Raw genomic sequence first — 23032 nt, forward strand, 5'->3', positions numbered from 1 at the left:
ACAGCTAGAGTGGAAGATAAAAAGGCGAAGAGCAGGAGCGCAGTGGAGTATATATGTGTATAGAAAAGAGCAGCGAGCGAGGAAAGGAGGAGGCCTAACTGCGAGGAGGGGGGAAGGAAGCGGGGCAGGTATAAGGGAGCGGGAGGCTTATATGAATGTTAAAATAAGTTTGAAATTGTCGAGGACAAGTTCGGCCCCAGGGGAGCAGAGGGGGAGAGAGACCCGGCCGAGTAATTCCGCAGCCCCGGCAGTTCGTTCCTGCAGGCCCTTCGACGTGTATCCCTTCCCCCCCCCTCCGCTTCTCCAGTGCACGACCAAGACACTCTTCCCATACATATATTCTCGCTCGGCTAAGCCTCGTACCTCGTGATACGCCGTTATCTGTCTCTCCGATATACTTTTGCCGAGGGGCCAGACGGAACTACACACGCGTGATCAACGCCCGCCAACCAAGGGCGGTTTGCATCTGTTTATACGAGCTGTTTACATAAATTTGCGAACAACACAGGGCCTCGATGCTTTCGTCCCTTCTTTCTGCTTCGTCTTCTTCTTGAATTTAAGTGACTCGCAAAACACGCCCCACCCACTGCCAGATTACGCTTTTTAGGGAACTTGACATGCAAACGACCAGAGAGTAATTGACAAAGCTTTTTCCCGATAATCAGATGATTGGATTTAATTGGCGGCTCTTCGGCGAGCACGTACAAGTTTTACTTTTTTTTTTTTTTTCCTATTGACACGTGTCCCTCTCCTCCCACCTGCGATAAGCGTATGCATCGGTATATGAGATATGCTTGCGTGCGAGCGTGGTATACTTACGCGTGAGGGGGAGGCGTGGACGGGATTTACATAAGATTATGCGACGCGTCGCGGGAGGAGGGATCGAAGAAAGTGACAAGCGGCTGGTGTGTGTACAGGGGGGGGGGGTGCAGGGCTCTCCTGGGTGCCCTCGTCTTGAGTTGATAATTAGAATAAAGCCTCGACGTCACTTCCTCGCTCGCTCGCGCGTATTACTCATTTCCGCGCGCGTCGCGGGGGTGGTGATTTGACAGGAAGGGCGTGCGAGGATGCAACGGTGGACGTTTGACGAAGGGGTTTCGCGAGTGTCGCTTTTGCTCGTTTGCATACGATTATTGGCTTGGTCGACCATCTGTGCGTTCATTCAACTATTTATTTACGTAATTAACACTCGTTGTTATAGTTTTTTGGATACGTGATATTTGTATTTCATCGGTGGGTAGTGATTGATGGGAATGTTTTTTTTTTTTTTTTTTTTTTTTGCATGATGCATGATCGATTATATCAGGACAGCATACCCTTGGGTGATTAGAAAGTGTGGAATATATGTTCGGCTATTTAGGTCGGATGGTAAAAGAGACGAGCAACGAAATTTTTCTGAGGAATTGTAGGAATTTTCGTATGAATTGTAGTACCTGTAACTTTTGACCCACACTTAGAAATTATGACATCATAATCTTCGTCGGGCATAAGTATTTTTTAACTAATTGAATGTATTGCAAAAAATATACACACAGATATGGGTGGTGTTTTTTTGACTATGAGACATCGTATTAGTTTGGCAGATGATTTTTGATAATTTAAAGTAGCAAAATTTAATTTTGTTCTCCTTTAGGACTACAAAATTATTTTGTTAAATAATTTTATAAATATATATAGTTCGGTTCACCAATGAATTTTACTGGATTATGAAAATGTCAAATGAGCGTATAAAGTTAGAAAATTAAAGATAACGCAAGATGAGACAGAATTTACGTGAAAATCATACGTACGCTCCGCAAAGTACACTCAATCTACTCCTATGAGCGTGTAGAGGTTTGTAGAGTACATTTTTCCACAGTTGCCTCGCAATTTCCCGTCAAATTACGATTACGACCCGTCACTCGTACAGTAAACCCGTACTAAAATAATATCCCGAGCGTAAACACTCGACTTTGGTTTTTTTATTGCCCAAAACACGTACCGAGCAAAATTTATCCTTCCAACCGGCCGCTTTGTTGAATCTCTCCCGCGAGCAGCCGGCGAATTTTGTATTTGATATTCATAGTCTGAGCGAAAATTGAGCACAATAAAGGTTTACACGCGGCGTCGTAAAGTACGCACGCCTCCGTGCCTCGATGCTAATTTAAGCACCCCTCCCGCGCTGGTGCTATCTTTCACGCAAATCTTTTTTTTTTTTTTTGCTTACCTTACACACCAGCTTATATCCCATTTCAGTCCGTGGCGCCGACTATTTCTATGGTGCTACCATCTCGTCGATGGGAGCCTTCACTACGCTCTTGTTGCGCGGGGAATGCGTACCGGCTGTGGGTAAGCATCCTACTCCAGCTTGTGGTTACCATCCGTCGGTTCTAGTTGCCAATTTTAAAAAATTTTACACCAAGTTTGCGCTATTTTCACCAGAGGAATCAACAATGCGTAATTATATTTTCGATTTTGTTGTTTACAGTTTGCATATACTTTTAAAACAAAATATCTCGACAAAAACAGTTACATTCACTCGGTAGGCTCGTATACGCCAAAAGTATCAAAATTCTCGTTTTTCACCGAACCCCGATAAATTTACCATGAGAGAGTTGCTGTAACGTAAATACAAAAAAAGAAGGAACAAAAAAAAAATCTAAATTCAAAAGTGAAAGTATCAACCACCAGCAACAATATGCTCCCGTACTCGGCAACTGCGCGACTGTTGTTAAACAATGCAGCGAAATTCGTCACAGCACCGACGGCTAACCTATTGCACACGAGTCAAATCAATCACAAGAAAAAATCGTGTCGATGCGGACCCAAAAAAGTGGCGATGGTAAACAAATAAACAAATCATCTATTACCTGAAAACTTATCTCTTCATCTCGAGATAACACCGGGGTAGTAGAGACCAACGCGTCGATGCGCGATACACCCCATCGTATGTATACAAGCATCGAATGTATAGGCAACAAATCTGATGTGGCGATCGACATCATTCCCGTGGGAAGCTGTTTTTGCACCCACTGCCCATCCGTGTCACCCGCGTTGTTTTTTTCCTCATTCCGATTCACGAACCGATACGTTTATAAAAAAAAAAAAAAAAATAGATCCTCTGCGGCTGCGGTGTACTGGACGGCACGGAGGTCTCGGAGGCCGTGTCGGCGATGATCCACCTGAGCCACAAGGGCTACGAGACCCGCTTCTTCGCACCGGACATAAAAATCTGCTCGCCCATGAATCACCTGACGAAGGACGTCGAGGCCTGCCCCGACAAGAACGCCCTGGTCGAGGCCGCGCGCATAGCTCGGGGTAACATCAAGTCGCTCTGCGAGTGCTCGGCGTGCGAGCACGCGGGCCTCGTCATTCCCGGTGGTTTTGGCGTTGGGAGGACACTGTGGGTACTTTTTACACCTTCTTTTTTTTTTAAAACTTTTTTCAACTTATCGATTTCCTCTTCATCTTCCGCAGGAGCGATTTTGCCGCCAAAGGCTGCAACTGCGTGTTGCTCCCCGATTTGATTAGAATCATCGAGGAGTTCAATTGCCAGGACAAACCGATCGGCGGCATCTGCATAGCGGCAGCGTTGATCCCGAAGGTTCTCAAGGGAGCGAGGGTGACTCTGGGGAAGGACTGTGAGTATACATTTTTGTTCCCTGAAATTCGGGATCCAAATGAAAATGACGCCTCGTTTGTACATAAGTTTATGTTTTATTTACAAAAATTACCATTTAAAAATTACATGTATACATAATATATAATATTATAATGATATTTGCGTAAAGTTCTCGTGATCTTCCATCGGCGCGTCCGATCGATGCGCTCACCACGCGTGATCGTTAATAACAACAAAAACAACAGGTCCCAAGGAACGGTACGTCAATTCGGAAGCGATAGAGCAGGCGAAGTCGATGGGGGCCAACATCGACATGCAAGACGCGAAAGGGGCGACCGAGTGCAAGGAACACAACGTCTTTACTACCCCGGCGTTCATGGACTCTTGCGCCACAAATGCCGACATTCACGAGGGCATCGGCAAAATGATATCGATGATGAGTAAAATAATGAAGTAGCTCGTGGGACGGCTGTTGTTGCCGAGCGCTGGCCGTGGATACGATGAAAGATCACTCGAAGGGTACATGACATGTGTGTGTGTATAGATGGTGATCTTACAAAATTAACGTGGTACATCTACATTTTTTATGTTGTACGGTTTTGTCTCGACACCGCCAATTCATGGGAGGGGGCAAATTATTGTTTTGCTTTCGTAAGTGTAGTTATACTCTTGGGTTTTTTTTTTTTTTTTTTCTTCAAATTTTACTCTGTGTGTAGGGGTTTCCAATGTTTTTCGCTCCACGGATATAATATCTACGTCTATCGCTACAATATATAGTCAACAACAAACATAATAAAAATGCACACAGGATCTTTCACGAGTTCTTTTTTTCTTCTTGATATTTTTGATACTCTGATATATCGGTATTTTTTGTACAGTGAAATTGTGAGTTCTATGGTAAGAATGTGAATAAATTTTTTGCAATTACTTTATTTCATTGATTTTATTACAAAGATTTAAAAAAAAAAAAAAAAAAAAAGAAGGTAATGACGCGTGTTTCGAAAATGTTCTCCCTGTACGGTTATAATACAATGAGCGGTAGGTTTTGCCACCCACGCGTTCTAGTTAATGGGCTGCTCGAGATCTTGTCTCCCGGCGAAGGTCAGCGCAGTAGCCGCGGAATTCCAAGGGCGCTTCGCTTGCATACCTACAATGCGCGGAGTTCCGTCGCTATTATACTAGTGTAAGTATTTGCTCTGCTTCTTTTTTTTTTTTTTTTTTTTTTTTTTTTTTTCGATTAATCTGTTTTCTCTTTCTCTCGTATTTCGCATGTACATGAGATATTTCGTTACTCAACGACAATCGCTAACTTGCTCGTAATTACGACGCGTTTTTTTTTGTTTCGTTTTTGCTTCTCATGTATGTAATTTCACATTTCTGGTGTACAATAGTAGGATGTATGTATATGTAGTTTAAAAAAGCAGTATTTATTGCGTAGTAAATAAAATTTCAACTTGGCGGAAAATGAAAAAAAACTCAGTCTTGGAACTACTTTTTTTTTTTTTTTTTTTTTTTTTTTCGATTTTCGATAAAACTTCAAACTCGATAGGTAGATTGTCGCTTTTTAAATATTCAAGAAATTACATATAGTGTAGGGTAGATGAGCTCTATAGATAAATACACTCTAAACTTGTATAAAAATAGTGGTTGGAAATTTTCGCGATACTCGCGCCGTTCGGAAACCACGCGAATATCGCCCAAAAATCTCCGTCTGATACAATATACAATAACCATTCCATATCGACAATTTTTCTTAAACACTAATACGTACGCATACAGGGCAGCAGATCGAGAAATCACAAATGGATTTCTGACGCCGCAAGAAATGACGATGATTATGATGATGAAAAATGCGAAAGACATCACTTGTGGTGTGTGTATATGATAGGCACGCGGGGCATTTTTTTTCTTTCGATTCCGATATACTTTTTCGCGCGAGGCCTCGGGAAGGAAAAAAAAGGTGTCATCTGACTTTTCGAAAGTCGGAAAATGGACCGTCACGAGCCAAACAAACCCACTTCCAAATGCCATGAACGATCGAAATGCAAAGGTCATCACACTCGATCGTCCGCGAATGAGAATTTTTACAGCATTTGATAAAGGGATCCTTCCACGTGACAACAAAAAAAAAAAACTCGGTTCGCCGCGATGAAACTAACAAAATGACCGGTGAAGGGAAAAAAAAAAAAAAAATGACAACACGTTTGACAGTATAGGTACATGAGCTCATCGTCGCGAGCGAGTAGCTCAGCTGAGCGCGAGCAGGGGCTCGATGGTCATGCGCGACTTTCTGGCCTTCTCGTCCTGGTACTTCTTGATCTTCATCAGTTTCCTCTTGCCCTGGCTGAGCTTCTTCTGGGGCGGCGTCTCCGTCGTCCCGGCCTCCTCCTCCTCCTCCAGCATCCTCAGGGTCTCGATGATGTTCCTGGGCTGGTCCACCGGCGCCCGACCCGCGCTGCTGCCGTTCTTGTTGGCGTAGACGACCGACAGGTGGGAGAAGCTCGACTTGGGTGGCGCTGTTATATCGGCAAAGTCCCGGAAGTTGGCGAAAAAGTCACCCCCGTGGACGGGCTGGGGCTTCGGGTTCTTGTAGTAGGAGGGCCTGGCCCGACCTGCCCCGTGGTAGAACGGGCCGTAACCTGGCGCGTCCTCCAGCCCGTACTCGTCGGTCTCCTTGTCCTCGGGGTAGTAGGTGCCACCACGGATGACGCCAAAGTTGCCCGAGCCCAGGATCGCCGGCTGGTGGCCCTCCTTGGCCGAGGAGGCGGCCACGGCGTAGGGACGGCTGTCGCGCTGGAAGTAGCCGAGGAAGCGACTCGGCCGGTAGCGCTGCTGTTGCTGTTGGTGCTCGGTGAAGGGGAGCCGAGGCCCGCCGAACAGCTCGGCGAACGACGGGAAGAAGTTCTGGCTGTCGGTCTCGAGGCTGCGCTCCTCCTCGCGCTCCTCCGGCTGGCCGGAAGCTGTGGGTGTCGACGAGGAGGATGATGTCTCGGTGGATTCGCTGGAGGTCACCTGGATGGAGGTTTGGGCCGGCCGCATTGCGACTATGGTCATGTGGGGCATGGTGGGCCGCTCGGACTCGTCGCGATGCTGGTGGTGCAGCGGTGGTGGGTCCTCGGGCTCGTGTCTGTCGTCGGCGTGGGTGCTCTCAGCGCCGTCCGGCTCCATGTACATGTCCGAGTCGTCCCCGTCATCGTAGGCCTCCTCCGCGCCTCCGGTCTCCGATGCCGCTGCCTCCGAGTCCTGCAAGGGAACGTTTTGTACTCGAGCGCATACGTACTGTTGCGTTTGAAGAAAAAAAGGGCAACACACGGTTTAAGGTACGTGTCCACCCTCGAGCTCCTTAAGTACCAAAGGGAACTGTATGAATAGTGTATATAACTATAACGTTCGCGTGTACGAATTGAGTAATCGAACCACAACTAGATCGTTTGAAGCACTTATTTTTTAAAGCTTACACGTAATATATATAATAACTCAAACGAAATACCCAACCATACAAAAACGTCACCTCTTCGTCCAACGAGGGGTAAAAACATTTGGGAGGCAGAAATTTGTCAAACGAGACCCAGAAATTTTTTAATCCGGTAATCCCTTGCACGTAATATCGTTGAATCCCCTAACGAGACCGGCATATTTTTCGAGGCCAGTCCAAGTGCAAACAGCCACTCCAAGCGCGATGAGAGAGAGAGAGCGTTTATTGCCTGTCCGTAGTGTAGGTACACGCGAAAAAAGGCACGGCGACCGGGTGATGGAATTTTAATTGCAGCCGGACAGTTTAATTACAGGCGCGCTCGCGCGTTTTCTTCTTTTTGCCCTATCTTTGACTCCCCCTTTGGTTTTGTACTTTCTCACCCACACGAACAACCATGGCAGTTGACGAGCCTCAAATAAAGCGCATATCTTACACACCCGAGTGGAGGCGAACAACAGTTGCAACACGCCGGGCAGGCGCGCCTATAGTATTGTTACGAATCTGCTGGGTCTGTGTGACGGTACGACTGTCTCTTTCTACACCGCGAGTTTGCATTAGACCGGACAAATAATGTTTTTTGAGGATAGGAGGACACACTTTTTCTTTCCCATCAGTCCTCACTATCCTCTACACGGGGATGCTGAACAATTATCGATTTGATCGTTACTTGGTTGCAAAAAGTAAGTTTGATTGGTACCTTTTGTTGCGTTACATAATGCACGATGCAATAGATCGCGGTTTTGGTAACTATATACGGGTAACAATTCACAAGAACCAACGTTATTTGTTTCGACACCACGAGCCGAAACATTGCTCATGCACTTCGGATCGTGATTACCGTTATTGTATTTATGAAGAAATGGGATACTATCGTTGCTCTATCAAAATAACGCGGATGATTGAAAAATTGCCCGCTATTGTATTCAATAAAATAATTCAGGTAAGTAATAGTTGCAACTCTGAGTGTGACTTTTTTTCTGAGCTTATAGTTTATAATTACCAAGAAAAAAAAAAAAAAAAAAAAAAAAAAATTCATTCCACCTCCTCCGGGCTCTAATTCACGGTCCCACGTGAAAATTTTCCCCTCGCCTTGGCGTTTTCTTATTTTAGAAAACAGATCTCTATTTTGCAAAGCCCTAACGAGGCGACTCCAGTCACCTTCTTGGAACCGATCTCTCGCCGATTTCAATGTATCTGCATCCAAGACAAATTGTGATTGCACATAGGTCGTGGGACAGAGCACCGAGAGATTGATGATCGTCGCGAGGTAGCTTCGGTGTACGAGAGTATGGCCACGGAGATAGTTTGATGTCTTTTTTTATATCGCGGCTTGTATACGTACGGTTTCCGGTGTGTAGGACTCGGGAGTGATTTTTAGTGCCTCCTGTATGCATATATAAGTATCGCGTTGCAAATTGCCCCTCGTTTTGCCTCTATTTGTACAATAATAATCCCCGCGCGATTAAAAGCTGCGAATTTTAGTCGTAAAATTTTTTTTTTGGAATTACGGCGGCCGGGGTATCACAGGCGAACAAGATTAATGCGGCACTTAATGTCTCGCGGTGTAAGTTATATGAATATCGAGGGGCATAAAAGTTGTATACTGGAAGACGCTGTATGTGCATGGAATACAGGTGTAAGAGAAAAACGTCCCGTGTGTACTCTTGAATCTCTGCGATTACGTGATCCCTCGGTGATATGGTTTAGAAATCGCTTGGCAGGTATATATCTTCTTCCTGGATTGTATATTTTCAAGTGTCTTTATTAAGTTGAGCGCGGGTAGGTAATGTAGGTATATGGGATTTTCTTCCCATAATTCATCTCGCAGGGCCTAATTCGTTTATGATTGCCGTAATTTCAAGAGAAAATTTACGATTCGGTGCAATTTGCTCCTTTCGTCCTACGTTTTGATGGAAGTTATTAAAACGATTTTACCAGTTATTTCCGATTAGGCCAACGGCGTTTCGATCAAATCGTGTAACTAAAATAATGAAGATCCCAAGAGATGCGCTAATTGTTTTTTACTTCCTCAAATAGAAAAAAAAAAAAAAAATTGCACTGCATCCGTATAATATGAGACATAACAATTGATATTTTTTCTCATTTGTATTTAAACCGGTACACAGTGTATGGTTCAAATCGTCTATATCATAAATTATAACCAGTCCTCGTAGGATCTCTACATTACTTTGAAATTTTTTCTTATTTACATTTTAATTTATCCAATACATTTTGAGAAAGGCTGATGAGGACAAAAGATTATTTTTCCTTTGTATGATTAATTTTATTAATTTATTTATATTGTCAATGGCGTCTATCTGCCTTTTGAGACTAAAAAATAAAATATTTTGCAACAGAAATTAGTTACATTTTTTTTTTGTTAGATTTCATCATAATTTTTCTCTCTTAAATTAATACTCTCTTTCGGTAAAAATTATAATTCAAGAAGTTTCATAACATGGTAACAATAAACTTTTACAACTTTATATCCAAAGAATCAGATAAAGAATGTGTACTACAAGAGCTGCACCGAATCCCAAATCGTTTCGTAAGCGCGTGCTCACAATACTTTTCTCGGATACCAAACTTATATTCAACCACCCGAAAATCGAGGGCTAATCGTCGAAAGATCCGATCCCGAATGCTTTCTATGAATCGCGTAACGCAATCGACCGATTCTTATCCTTTACACGCACATATACACAGCTGTATAGTTCGTGGGATGCAGAATTTATGATTTTATCGCTCCACGTACCGCCGATCGAGATTCCTCTACTATCCACGCTATCGATGTCGAGCACTAGCGCGCCCACACGTGTACATTATTGTATTGTTCTCCACAATCGAGAATCGCTCAGTGCCATACCGATGCCCCACAAAAGTGACACTACGGATGTAATATCTGGTTTTCTGCCCCCTCCCCCCCTCTTTTTATTTTCCCTTTCTTACAGAGCAAAGAAAATACGTCGTTTGTATGTATATATGCATGGATACTTTACCTCGTAACCGGTTCTTGACTGCTGGGGAACGGTAGCTCCATCTGAAACAAAAGAGAAGGTTCGTCTCGCATTAAATTAAATTTCGCACTAAACTCGCGCGCCAACGCGGGTGTAGTATATTAATGTTGGAAAAGTGCACGTAAGCGTACAAGTATACACGCGTGTGCAAAGGTAACTTTCACTGTCATTTTTAGTGCTGTTTATTGCAAGGAAGTCCCATTGTAAGGCTATACGTATATATACACGCGTATATACTTACTCTTGTTTATGGATAAAGCAAACGAGGCGTTTTAGAAAACGTAAATTTTTTTTTTTTCGCCCTTAAAAATCATTCGGTTACGTCGAATCGTCGCTAATTACCACAATACCTGTATATCAAGTCCCATTTCCGTGCCTTTGCTATTGGGAAAAAAAATATCCAAAGGAAGTGCCCGAGTTCACGCGATTCGGACATAAATCACTCACAACTCGGAGCCAATGCAATTAAAACCATTTTTATTTTACTTTTTTTTTTTTTTTTCATCGTCGACATGATACACCATGGATATTTTTATGAACTAAATTCGACGTCCATTAAAAATATTCATCCCGCAATCACGTAAACGACGAATCGCATTAAATCCTATCGCCGTTAAACGGTCATTAACGAGCGTGTCTTGTAAAATACCTCCTCGTGGGTTGTGGGGGTATACTTCTTTCGTCACCCAGTCGAGCTCAGGATGCCGGCAAGTGTGGAGGACGTAAACAACGTCGATTAAACGCACCAAATAAATTTGAAAACCGCACAGCGCGTCTCCATTATTACAAAAACTCATTATCTTTTTACGAGCCCCCCCCCCCCTGTAAGCGAAACAAAAGACGCTATTTGCGCGATGTGTATGTGAATAATGTGCTTACTCGTCGGTAGGGGGGGGAGGGAGAGGGCACATGCAAATACGATCGAGGCGAAGGCCCGTCGATCCAGCGGCGCGTAAATTATCATTACGAAAGTGACAATGCCGCGGCAGTGGTATATGTTATGGTGAAAAAACCCGCGAGCCTTTCCCAACGCTCCTCCTTTTTCTTCTCCGTATGAGTTTGCATTATTCATTTTCCATCGACATTTTTTCCCCTCCTCCTCGTTACGCGTATTATTCCCTCTTAGGCAGGTGCTGATGTTGTTATTACACGAGAGAATCGTATACGTCGATGCGCCTCCTTTGTGGCCTCATTTTTCAATGACACGATGCTCTCGCCCGTCGATCGCTCGCTGCTAGTTGTCTCTATTATGCGAATAATACAAGATATCCTATTCATGGGTTGTACACATTTTTAGCTTTTTTTTTTTTTCCTTCGCCGAGGAGCTGCGTGCGTGATAGGTACAAGGGCAATCATGGTATCCCCGGCATGTAACGGCAGACTAATCAACCTTGACTCACTCCTTTCAACACAGTATTATTTTTCAATGGAATATATTTTTTGTGAATTAAATGTACAAGCTGGTGAGCATTGAAAATAGTTGAATATTTCAGCAACGCCACTCTACGCGAGAAATCAAAGTTTTTGAGATTCCGAAAACAATATAGGTGCATCCCAACGCGTTTATCGGTAAATTAAAGAAGCCGTAAACACCATCCTACCGCGCTATGGTTTCTCAATTAAATCTTATACCTTTCAATGGGCAATTAATATTTTTTTTTATCCCCTTGTAGATTTCCAAATCTCCATTTCGCCAACGTAACCCAAGCACCTACTTCGCCTGTAGTAACAAAATATTATATCCCCTCTGTGCGAGGCACGATTGAAAAACCATTGACTCGAGCTTAGTTTTCGTGCAAATCTTTATTTTCGCCTCCTCGCGCTTCCTCGCTATCATCGCCAACGATCTGTCGGCTCATAGCCGTATCCCTTTCCTCGTCCGTCACTCTCTGGTGCTTATTGCCGAGTCACTCGATTTACACAAAAATATCACGTGCCCATGCGAGTCGCTTTCTACGCGCGTAATTTAGTCGCGTTTGCATTACTTTCTACGATCGCCGGCTCTCCGTGGATTTTCCACGGCACGGGTCAATCAGTTGCCACGGACCACGACTGTTTATACCCATACACGTGCATGCCTCGTGAATCTCGCGGGGAGTGCTTTCACCGGTGAATCGACGGAGAAGTGTATACGATGCTCGCATCTAATCGGGAGGGAAAAAAGAGCCGTATCGCTTACTAAGGCTGCGGTGATTGAAAAAAAAAATAAAATAAAAGTAATAGTGCTGGAGGCTGAGGAAAGAAAAACTGGTGGCAGCGGCGCTCTTTGGGATGTATAGAGGCTTACGGGGGTGGGAGGGGATCGGTTTTATACGCACCGAGTCTTTTCTCGTGCTCCCACGTGGCACGAACGAGGAAGTGATTTACATCGAAGACCGGCGCTTGCCGTATTTTCCGATTTTTTTCTTTCCCCCTTTTCTCGAGCGATCGTTCCATCTTTATGATTTTCCGCGAGCGGGTAATATCTGCGCTGGTGCGGAATCGTGCATCGAGCGCGCGTTGTAATGCATCGGATTTTACTTTCTTGCGCGACCTACTGGTATACGAAGGGACTGCGGAGGGACGAGGCAACTTTTTCAATATCAACTTTGCCGAGTTTTTGGGCTTTTTTTTTTATGTATGCGTGGTTATGACAAGCTTGTGAAAAGGCCATTATGACCATTACGTGTTTATATATGTTTTGAGAAAGTGTCCGAGTTTACGGGCTTTTTCGTGATGCTGAAAAAAATTTAATGTCCCGCAGTTTACGGTAGCTTTACTTTAGTTTACTTTGTTGTGTACCTTGGAACACGTGTGTCTATATGTTTTACGTAACTATAAACGGGGGGAAGTGCAATTTTTTTGTTTTTTTTTCAAGTTTATAGCAAAAGTATACACGTGCGATTTTTCCATAATTTTCATTATCCCCAAGTATAATATCTTGTTACGTAAGACGAATCAAGCGAGGGGGTTAAGGATATTCGAAGCGTCGGATCCTGCTTACGTGGGTTGTACATTTTTTAACCAAAAAATAAAAAAATAAACGTAATCAGAAAAATGTTCGTCCCGATCAAGACGCTCCGGGAAGCGATTTCGCAACGCTAGACAGCAGTTTAATTAAGATCCGATTGAGCTGTTAGACTCGACGCGTATTTATTTCTCATCGGTGAGTGTGGAATAATCACGGAAATACAACAAACCGCTTCATCAATGGGAGTTCAATGAAATGTTTTTATTGCATTGCATAGAGGCACAATTTTTCATTGGTGGTATTGTGGACACATAGTAATTAAAAGATGCGGTCTCGCGTGGTATTGTACAAGGAGCTGATAATCAATTTCATTTTAAAAAATGCCGGTGTATACGTTGTGTGCTTGTGATAATGTGTACGTGTCAATCTATATTACATGAAAGATAGCAATGTTTACTGAATAATTTGAGAATGAAAAATAATACGATTGTTTCGGTGACATTTTGGATAATTTTTTTTATTTTCCCAAGGGGAAGCTGAATTTTAAAATTAAAGTACAACTTTACTACTCTGGCAAAAAGGGGTCTATCTGTGTGTTAATGTGCGTAATAGATTATATTTGATGATTCCCACGAACAATATCGATTCAGATTGATATTTTGGTTTGTTTTGTGATTCTCATCACTATCCAAAAAAAATTGGTTCCCCCTTCTTTTTTTAAATTAAATCGATTTTTGATGTTTGGTTATTTTATTTTTCAGCTTTTCATCGCTGTTTCAAGACGTTTCATGTGAGAAAATCTGAAAGATCACAAGATTTCCTGTAAAGAGACGTAGTTGAACAGAAACAAATAAGCTCGTTTGTAGGTTTTGGGTCCCTTGGCTTTTTTTTTTTTTTTTTTTTTTTTACATAGATTGTTTGGACTTTCAAAAAAGTAATTGTTTTTCAAAAAAATCTGAAAAATTATAAAATTTCCTTAAATAACGTTTATTACAAAAAAAATGAATAAATAATAAGAATAAAAAGATAATGTGAGTGTGCGTGAAATTATGCATAAACGCTATACAATTCTTTACACTGATCTCTACGTATTGTAATATCTCATACTTTTGAACACGTATTTTTAATAGTTAATACCCAAAATAAAAACCTTTTTTTTTTTAACTACTCAGTACTGATAAAAATGGTATGATTATTTTCAATCAAATGCCTGGCACTCGAGATAGATACGAATCACCGAATTCCTCAATCAGTTCGACTGTACCTACAGCAACGCGAGCTCTACATTTCACATCGCGTCGAGTGCAACATACATGCTTCCATAAACCGAATTCCAGCGGGTACCCGATGGTTAATCAATTTAGCTTCTGGACCATCGGATAACGCATATAAAATGCTTCTCGTAAATACGATCTACATAGTGTTGATGAAAAACTAGTTGGAGTTATGATAGACCCTCCGGTGCGGGTTATAGCGCGTTTTATTGAGTAACAATGAGGAAAATGTATATACTATGCGTATGTATCGCACCGAAAGTCGCGGTAAAACATCGATTAATCCGACTAGCTGCTGATTTCTCGAAATTACAGATCGAACCATTTGATTAGCTGGAACGCGCGGCTGTCTGAAATTTCGGCTGCAGTTACAGAATTAAGTATAGCTAATAAAACACCATTTATACCGCGTATAAACTCGATGAAACCGCGACTCCAACGTTTTGACGAATTGTTCGCGGAAGTTCGTGCCACCGCTGATTAGTGTTATGTAAATGAGATTTACCTTCATTGAAAACTAATGGTACCGGAGCAACGTAATTTAAAAAACAATCTTGAAAAATGATAGTTTGGAAAAAACAAAACCAAAGTACCTTCGAGATCAAGTAATATTCCCCTCTTTTTGAAAACTTTCAATGAAACTGTGCACAGACGAGCGAACCGAGATCCGCGTGCCGTCACGTATTTCCCAAGTTGCATCGCGAAAACGACTGCCGCGCAGAAGACAAATTTTACGGTCGATTAATGGGACAGGAAACTTTATTACGTATACAGACTCAATTCCAACCGATGCACGTGACCGGAGCGCTCGTTCATCAAATGGATCCAGTGCAGCTTTTTTTTTTTTTTTTTTTCTTCCGCCACCGAGTGACTTTTAGCCGTACGTGCCGAGATTTTTATTTTCCGTAAAAAAGAGAATCAATGAAAAAAAAAAAGTAACAGCCTTCCAGATTGAACGAGTGCTCTCACGTGCGTCGTTTAGCGTGGATGTATAAAGTCAAAACTGGGTACAATTACTTCTATAGAGTAGGTGTACATGCATCGGTGCGCGCTGCTCGTAAAGAAAGCTGCCCGAAGCGTTTACGTGGCACGTTATCGCTCTATTTGCATGATCCGCCGAGTATACCCCGTAAACGGAGCTGAAACTGCGCTCGTGCATGGCTGGGGTAGGAGGTGAGAGACAAAGCGTGGGATGAATTCTGATGGGCGATACGGGACGAGGGAAAACTTGCCAAAGGCCAATCGCGCGTATCCAAAGGTTCGCTGTCGGTGATTGACAGGAGAACTCCATCGTGGGGCAAAACGAGCACTTTTATATTTTTTAACGCTTGTTTATTTTCCACGCGCTCTTGATAAGATACGAGAGCGTCACCAGTCATTCGACACGTAAATTTGAAATATCTAAAAAAAATCTCCCGAGTCTGTCACCTTGAAAACCTCATATGAAAGCCAATTCAACTAAAAAGTCATACGTACCAACGCTAAGCTTAACGCGTTTTCTCGCGTCGGCAATGTGTTGTAATGTTGAATAAAGTTTAGCTGCTCTTAAAAAATAAACTGTTCTCGAAGCACCGCGAAAATATGTTTCACTTCGATTAAGATGGAGATTGGGTTGCATCACACCTTAGACGATTAGCCTTTCGCTCGCATCCTACGATGCACGGCTGTCTACCACTTAAGCTCCTAGAAAATTTGAGTCAGCGAAAATCAAGCCGTCGCGCCGTCGCATATTTTCCTCAGCGGACGAAAGGAAAAAAAAAAAAAAAAAGTTGAAGCATTGTTTCGAGGCGAACAATGCTCGGGGGCTCGTGTGGAGCGTGGAGGAGGGTTCGAAAGGCCCCGGTTGCGACATATTATATTTATGCACACGCGCGAGCCGTAGGTAGTTTTTGTACACACCAAGCGAAGAAGCGCAGACGAGGGGGACGCGGAATATCTCGGCAACAAATACACAAGGAGTGCTCGTGACAATAATAATGGATTGTGTACATGGAAATCTCGGTGACGATGGAATGGGTCGTGGGAGTGCAGGTCACACCTTCGGCTCTCGGAATCGGTTAGCTCGATGCAACTTTAATTGTTGAAAGTTGGAAAAAAAAAATTCATAAATCTGGCTTTTAAACAAGTGTGTCCTTCTGTAGCTGTTTTTGCGTCATCAATAGGCATATAAAATCCCAGGCAAGATTGTTTGGGAATCGAACGATTACCCGGAGTCTTTTGATAAATGGCTCCTTTGCGATCTGGACTACGTCAACCACCATCAGCATGAAGTAAATTTAAGAAGAAATTTCAGGGCAAGAAAAGTACTTAAACGAAAGTAAAATTACTCACTTGGCGAGAGAGATAAACCGAGCGGCATTCCCGAGCAGTGGCTTCATAAATCACAATCATTTCGTACGAGAAAAAAAAAAAAGGAAAAAAATACCGTTTCCGCTACAATATACCCAAAATGAAGCAAAAAAAAAAAAAAAAAAAAAACAGCGTTGTCCAAATTAAGAGCGCAAGAGAAAGCTCCCGATGAAAAAGCCCCCGCACGCACACGAGACTTTGCATACACGTGCATAATATACACACGTATGTATGTATAATGCACTCACCGCTGTCGCGTCCGTGCTTTCTTCTAACTTGGCTCTGTAAGTGTATATCTGTAGGTACAAAAAAGGACAATCCAGTGCATATATATATATATATATATATATATATATATATATATATATATATAGTACACTTTCTCCGGCAAGGGAAGATAATAGCGCCGAGATACGCGCTCGTGGTCCAATTACAAATGAGTCGTGCGCGATGTATCGGCATTTTCGCGTTCCCATCAGTTATACCCGCTACACTCGTTCCTTTCTCATTTCCCCGATATACGCGATACCCACTTAGTGATAGACGAACAACAATATACCCGCCGGTTGATCAATTTGAAATTAATAAATTTGTAGCTCATTGTGCCCCACTTGAAATCAGTTAACAGGTATGACCCTCCTCTGTGCTATTACATTACAGGTATATACAGCCAGAGAACCAGTGCTCCGCTGTTACGTAAGCCCCTCCGAGTAGTGGAGAGAGCAGATGTAGAAAATTAGAGGGGAAGGAAAAAAAAGGAGCCATAAAGAAAATGCCCTTACTCCCCGGTATCTCGAAAAGAGGAAAATTTCTCCTCGGCATCAGCGGGGTGGAATTAGCTCTCGTCGGCCCGTACAGTAGCAGATACATATACGTGCACGTATACGTATAACGTCGCATTCACATGTCCAGCGTCTAATTAATCGCCGTTTGATTTCTCGATTGAGCGCTGCGATTCTATCGAGCCGGTTGACAGATACTCGCCTACTGCTTTTACCCCGCGACTCGCTGGAAAAGAAATCCCAAGAATGAACGAGATTCAAAGCCGTGCTGTGGGTGATAGCAGCACGGGGGGGGGCTTTCTAACGGTGTGGTATACGTATTGGGCGGAGAGACGAAATTGGGAGATTAGCGTGAGAGAGTTTTTGGCTTGCCCAACGAGCCCGGCCGGCTGTTTTAATGATAATAATAATAATAATAATTTAATTTTCGAGGGAAAGCGAGTGCACATAAATACATGCGAGAGCTTTTTTTTTTTTTTTTTTTTTTTCTTTTTTCACAGCGTGTACACAGTTTCAGGAAAATAAATAATCATCCTTGCAATTTTCGTCGAGCGAGCGATCGGATTTATCGCAGGTTGTTAAGTTGATGCTCCTCGCGTACGCGTCGGAGTAAACATCGGAGTATTATATTAAGTGCACAGGGTTGGGGGGGGGGGTGTCCGAGCAGTAAAAACCGTGAAAAACGAGGACGCAGGGGAGAGATCATGAATATTGATCAGTTGACGTTGTTATGCAATTTATCGAGATAGTTCCAACGTGTGTATGTAAACTTGCAAGTATTTCCCGTCAAAGTTGATGGGGAAAAAAAAAAAAAAAAAAATAAAGATTGATCTCCGATGGCGGGGATAGACGATAAACACGGGGATCAGTTCGACAAATCTATACCTATTGTACATTAGCAACGTTACTGCTTATTAATGAGAGAAATATCATTTGCTACCTCCGAGGGCACATTGAAAAGCAATTACAAGCGATTCAGTTTATCAAGTATAGCGCACTGTATCACTCTCGGACGTGCGACTTTATTTATGGCTTGTTTATTATTTATGAAATTCTGAGCATCGGGTTGTCGGGCACCGCGCAAACATACATATATACACGCACGACAAATTGAAAAGCATTATTGTCGCCTACCGAGGGGGGACTATTACATATTGTAATGAGGGAATTTCTTTCGCCCGTCACCCACGACTCGCTTTTTTCACTCCCTCCACGCGGAGACGCGATTTTTCTTATCGAGGAGCAAGTATATATTTATAAACGCACTGGGTGACGTATGCGTCCGTATTCCCCGAGTCACATTATTTATTTTCTCACCTTGAATATCATGCCTGCGAGCAGTGGGATCGCGAGCAACGAGTGACATAATTTATTAATTAGAGCTGCGAAAAAAACTGTTACTTTCACCCCACGCGCCTTATCCTCCCTGCCCGATTAGCCCCCTTGCAGCTCCACTCGAGCGGATTCTCCAAAGTTGGTTGACCCAGCCGCGGCTATTTTTAGCCACCGCGGGAGGACGTTATCCTCGGCCCGGCGCGAACATTCCTCCGAGAAAGAATCTCAAGGCCGATGCGAAGAGTAAAGAAACCTGATGCAAAAGTTCTCCCTCCCACCAACCACGACAATGGGACAGGAGCAGCGATCTGATTTGCCTCTTTCAGCCACGAGTGAAAGTTGGGCCAGATCGCCCCGTATGACGATAATATGTACTCATTTAGCGATTAACGGACGATTATCAAGGAGTAACGTGGGTTTTGCCTCGTGTATTAATAATTACTTTCCAGTCTTGCCCCCTCGAGCGATCCCTCGTGTTTCTTTGAATGCAAATGGAGGGCCCCCGCGACTAGCAGCGGCGATTTTGTCCCGGAGGCGGTCCGCGAAACGCATTGGCCTTGACAGAGTCGGGCCACCACGTGCGGGGAGAGTCGAGGAAAAGAGATCTGGCGCGCGGGTTCGATGGCATCACGTGCGGCCGCTTCTATCTTTACATGGGTGACTGTGCGCGGCGAAACCAGTTTTCGGTGCATCGTCATCGGGAAGAGCAAAAAAAGGAGACGATCTCTCGTAAAATCGGATGGCGCTCGGTGTTTTTTAATTTCTTCTTCTTTTCTCAAGCGCTCTGTAGTGGGGCAAAAAAAACAAGGAAGGAATATGTTGTTGTTGTTGCTCGGAGTTGGTTTACGAAACTCCGAGTGGATGGAAGAAAAAAGGTCGATGTAACGACAAGCAAATAAAATCGGATTTTTACAATTACCCGCGCGGCTGAAAAATCCAATCGGCCCTTGCAACACGGCGTTAATACTGTCGTAAAATCATAGCAGAAGTTGAATTCGCGTGTACGGATACACGTGGAGTGAGTAACGGCAAAAGCAGGTGGTGAAAAAATCCAAAGGATTTGAGTAAACCTCCGCGTGTAAATTTTTTTTATTTACATACACACACGCAAGCGTTTAAGTATGCGCAAACACAAATAAATACTTTTGATAAACGTGTAGCAATGCACGAGAGCGCGTGCAACATAAACGTGTATGACGAATGCGTGTAGAAACGCGAATTACACGAGATTTTGTCGGATGCAATTTCGTCTCGCGTAACGCGTGCCAGCCGTTTGATTAACGACGCGGACGCGGAGAGAGACGGATTTTTCGAGAAAAAAACAGCAACCCCCGGGATTCCAGATCGATGTCCGAATATCGTTTCACAACCCGCACCTTATACATGCTGTGCGCAGTTGTAACTCGACGATGCGTATCACACGCGTCCGTGACGACGTTGGATATAAGTACGGGTTTTCCCGATTGGCCAAGTTTTACTATACGTTTACATGGATGCGTCGGCCAAGAATAAAGGGATGATGACACGGGGGCGTTTAAATTTTTCGTGTGTGCGCTTACCGTATGTATTTTCATTCGCACACCTCCTAACAGTTGTTTCAATAAACAGTTCTTAACGTTCGGTTGGTTCAACATTTGTTGGAGTCATTGGATTTGGTAAACTTTTCAACTGTAAGTACTTTTGTACGGTGTAACCATCAAACGAGTTAAATTCACCGAGATGGTTTTAACGTACGCAGCCACTTGAAACAAGAGTGCATCACCATTATTTACCATCAGCATCGTGTACAGTAAAATTGTTACGCTTAACTGTATATCACCTTTACACATCGATATAGAGCAGAGAGGCGCGCAATAAATAATCGGTTGAATAAACGCAAGCCCAACTTTTCAGAGTTACGATAGCGGCCCGCATTTAATTGACAGGTATATACTTGTGTATACACGATGCGATCTGGTTGCAACATAGAGAGCCGCGTGTTGTGCCCCCTCGAGTGATAGGGAAAAAGCTCTTTTCCGCGAAACGCGGGAAAATTATTTGGCCGGTCGTGTAATCGATGATTCCCGATCCTCTGGTCGCAGGAGGAATTATATCAGCTTAACCCGCGCGCGTGTACGCGATGATGTCGGGAAATTTATTAGTCCCGATGAAGAGTATTGCGCAAATCATATGACGACACGGAAAGTTTCTTCTGCGCGGGAATCGAGTTTTGTTGGATTACAGAGATCCTATACGTATCAACGCGTACCGCGCGATAAAAGCCGAGTCGGTTGAAATAAACGCGAGACGAATGGAATCCTCGAAAAAGTAATAAGCAAACGCGCGGTGTGTATACAGGTATACCTGTAGCGCTTTTCCGCGAACATATACGTTTCCCAGCGTTGACGGGACTGGGCAAATTTATCTCCGATTTCCGCGTTTCACCCGATCGATTATATTGTTCGATCTTTGCGGAGACGAGCGAGGAGGATGCAGAGAGGAGCGCACTTTCTCCCCGCGTGGTGTCGTCGGTCACCGTGACGCCGGCTGAGCCTTCCGGCACTATGGGTACACTCTGTACATACATTACACACTCTCGTGATCGATGGCAGGAAATTTTTCCCGGGTAATGAGCCTCTTTTCTTTCCCATCCCCGCACTCCGAGGCTCGTCCCTATCCTGCGATTGAATTTACACCTCGTCGAAACTCGCTCCCGGTACTTTTTCGTTGTCTCCCAACGGTATTTTACACTGTAAAAGCTCTACAGACTTTTCTTAACTTTATTAATTTTACGCTAAACAATCCTATATCCTTTGAATCAAATAAAGTTTCTTTATCCTCGTTCCGTTAAATATTTTCTTGTGGAGAAAAAATATAAGTTTGTTGAAAAAAAAAAAAAAGAAGAATTTTATTAAATAAATACAAAGTTTTTATTTAATTGTATTTTTTTCGATCGACTAAACATTTTTTATTTGAAAAAAAAAAAAATACTTAACAGAATGGAGGTAAATAAATTATTTCTGATTCAACGAATTGGGTGCGCAAGTGACAAAAAAGTGTTTGAAGCTACAGTAGCATCAACACTTAAAGTTTTTTATTTTTAATGTTTGTTAACGTAATAAAAGTTGAATCTCTGTTTACAATCTGAGATTATGTCATGTAACGCGTTACAAAGGTATACACTACAAAGTTGACCCCATTAAGGAAGGAAATACCACGTAAAAGTACTGGTCCGAAATAAATTTTACGGAGTACAGTTGTTTTTACCCATTTTGAACAGTTTCTCCACTACAATTTATTTTCCACCGCACCGCTCTTCCCCTTGTAATGAAAAAACCCTAATTTGTTTGGCTGTTGGATAACGAAAACGTAAGTACCCCACCTCTGTTTGTTAAACCCAGAAACGAGCGAGTTCCAAACTCGTTACAAACCTATTATACCCCCGGCTCTCGCATTTTCCGTTTAACGATTATCGGCCCGTGGGATGGTTTTTCCAATCCCTCCGATTACGCCGTAGCGAGTCCGCCGAGATGAAACCATAAAACCGATGTCGCGAACCATTCGCCAACAGCGATATATCCACCACGGATTTATCGTTTGTTATCTCGGACAACTCGAGTAAGCATCCGTCGCGTGACGTAACAACACATCGCGATTGGGGCACGAGGGGGGAAAAAACCAACCCACCTCTATTGAGCGCCGAGTTGCAATCGCCGGCATTCCTCGACTCACCCGAAACGAAAAAGAGAAGGAAACGCTCGTTAATATTCAATCAAGATGCATCTCGGATATCTCGAAAATCGCTTCCAACCGGCACACACATGTGTACGCCCATTGGGATCTATGGGCGCACTAATGCAGCTTCAACAATTCTACTGCAGAATTATACACCCTGGGCCCCCTTGTGTATACACACGTACGTATGGTTTATCAGACGCGGAAGTCGGCGGTACCCTTGGGGTGCGTCCATTAGATTCGATTTCGCGTGTGGGCGGACGCGATAACCGCGACACTAATGGGCCCCAACGACCCAAGGGGGGGGGGAAGAGAGGGACCACGAGAGAAGCCAAGCGCAGCAGCCGCCAATTATCCAAAGACGCGAGCCGGAAGACAAGCGGTGGTTATTTTCCGAGAGTACGGCGAAACTGCACTCGATTCCCGAGCGCACGTGTATATATACATATGTATGTACCTACATGCACAGTCGCAAATAAGTACTTACGGGGAGCGGAGAGCGCGTTCGTTTTCTTTTGCCGTTAAATTTGAATGT

The 23032-nt window shown here is 43.4% G+C and overlaps 2 protein-coding genes across 2 annotated transcripts in view; one reads left to right on the plus strand and one right to left on the minus strand.

Annotated features, from left to right (window-relative positions):
- The first annotated feature begins 2677 nt into the window (after positions 1-2677).
- On the plus strand, positions 2678-4058 carry LOC106638163 (uncharacterized). The gene is made up of 4 exons (XM_014351216.2): positions 2678-2821; positions 3096-3382; positions 3457-3620; positions 3847-4058. The coding sequence occupies exons 1-4, from the start codon at positions 2678-2680 to the stop codon at positions 4056-4058; spliced, it is 807 nt and encodes a 268-aa protein (XP_014206702.2).
- Positions 4059-5827: 1769 nt separating this feature from the next.
- Positions 5828-23032, minus strand: part of LOC106638222 (uncharacterized) — a 79933-nt gene continuing 62728 nt past the window's right edge. Inside the window, exons 2-3 of the mRNA XM_014351297.2 lie at positions 10076-10116; positions 5828-6844 (exon numbers count right to left, since the gene is read on the minus strand). Of these exons, the coding sequence (XP_014206783.2) occupies positions 5849-6844; positions 10076-10116 (1037 nt within the window). The 3' untranslated portion in view covers positions 5828-5848. The remainder of the gene's footprint in view (positions 6845-10075; positions 10117-23032) is intronic.

Source organism: Copidosoma floridanum, unplaced genomic scaffold (genome assembly GCF_036245765.1).
Source record: "Copidosoma floridanum isolate Cflo_tuat_1 unplaced genomic scaffold, Cflo_Japanese_pri ptg000014l, whole genome shotgun sequence".
Taxonomy (NCBI): domain Eukaryota; kingdom Metazoa; phylum Arthropoda; class Insecta; order Hymenoptera; family Encyrtidae; genus Copidosoma; species Copidosoma floridanum.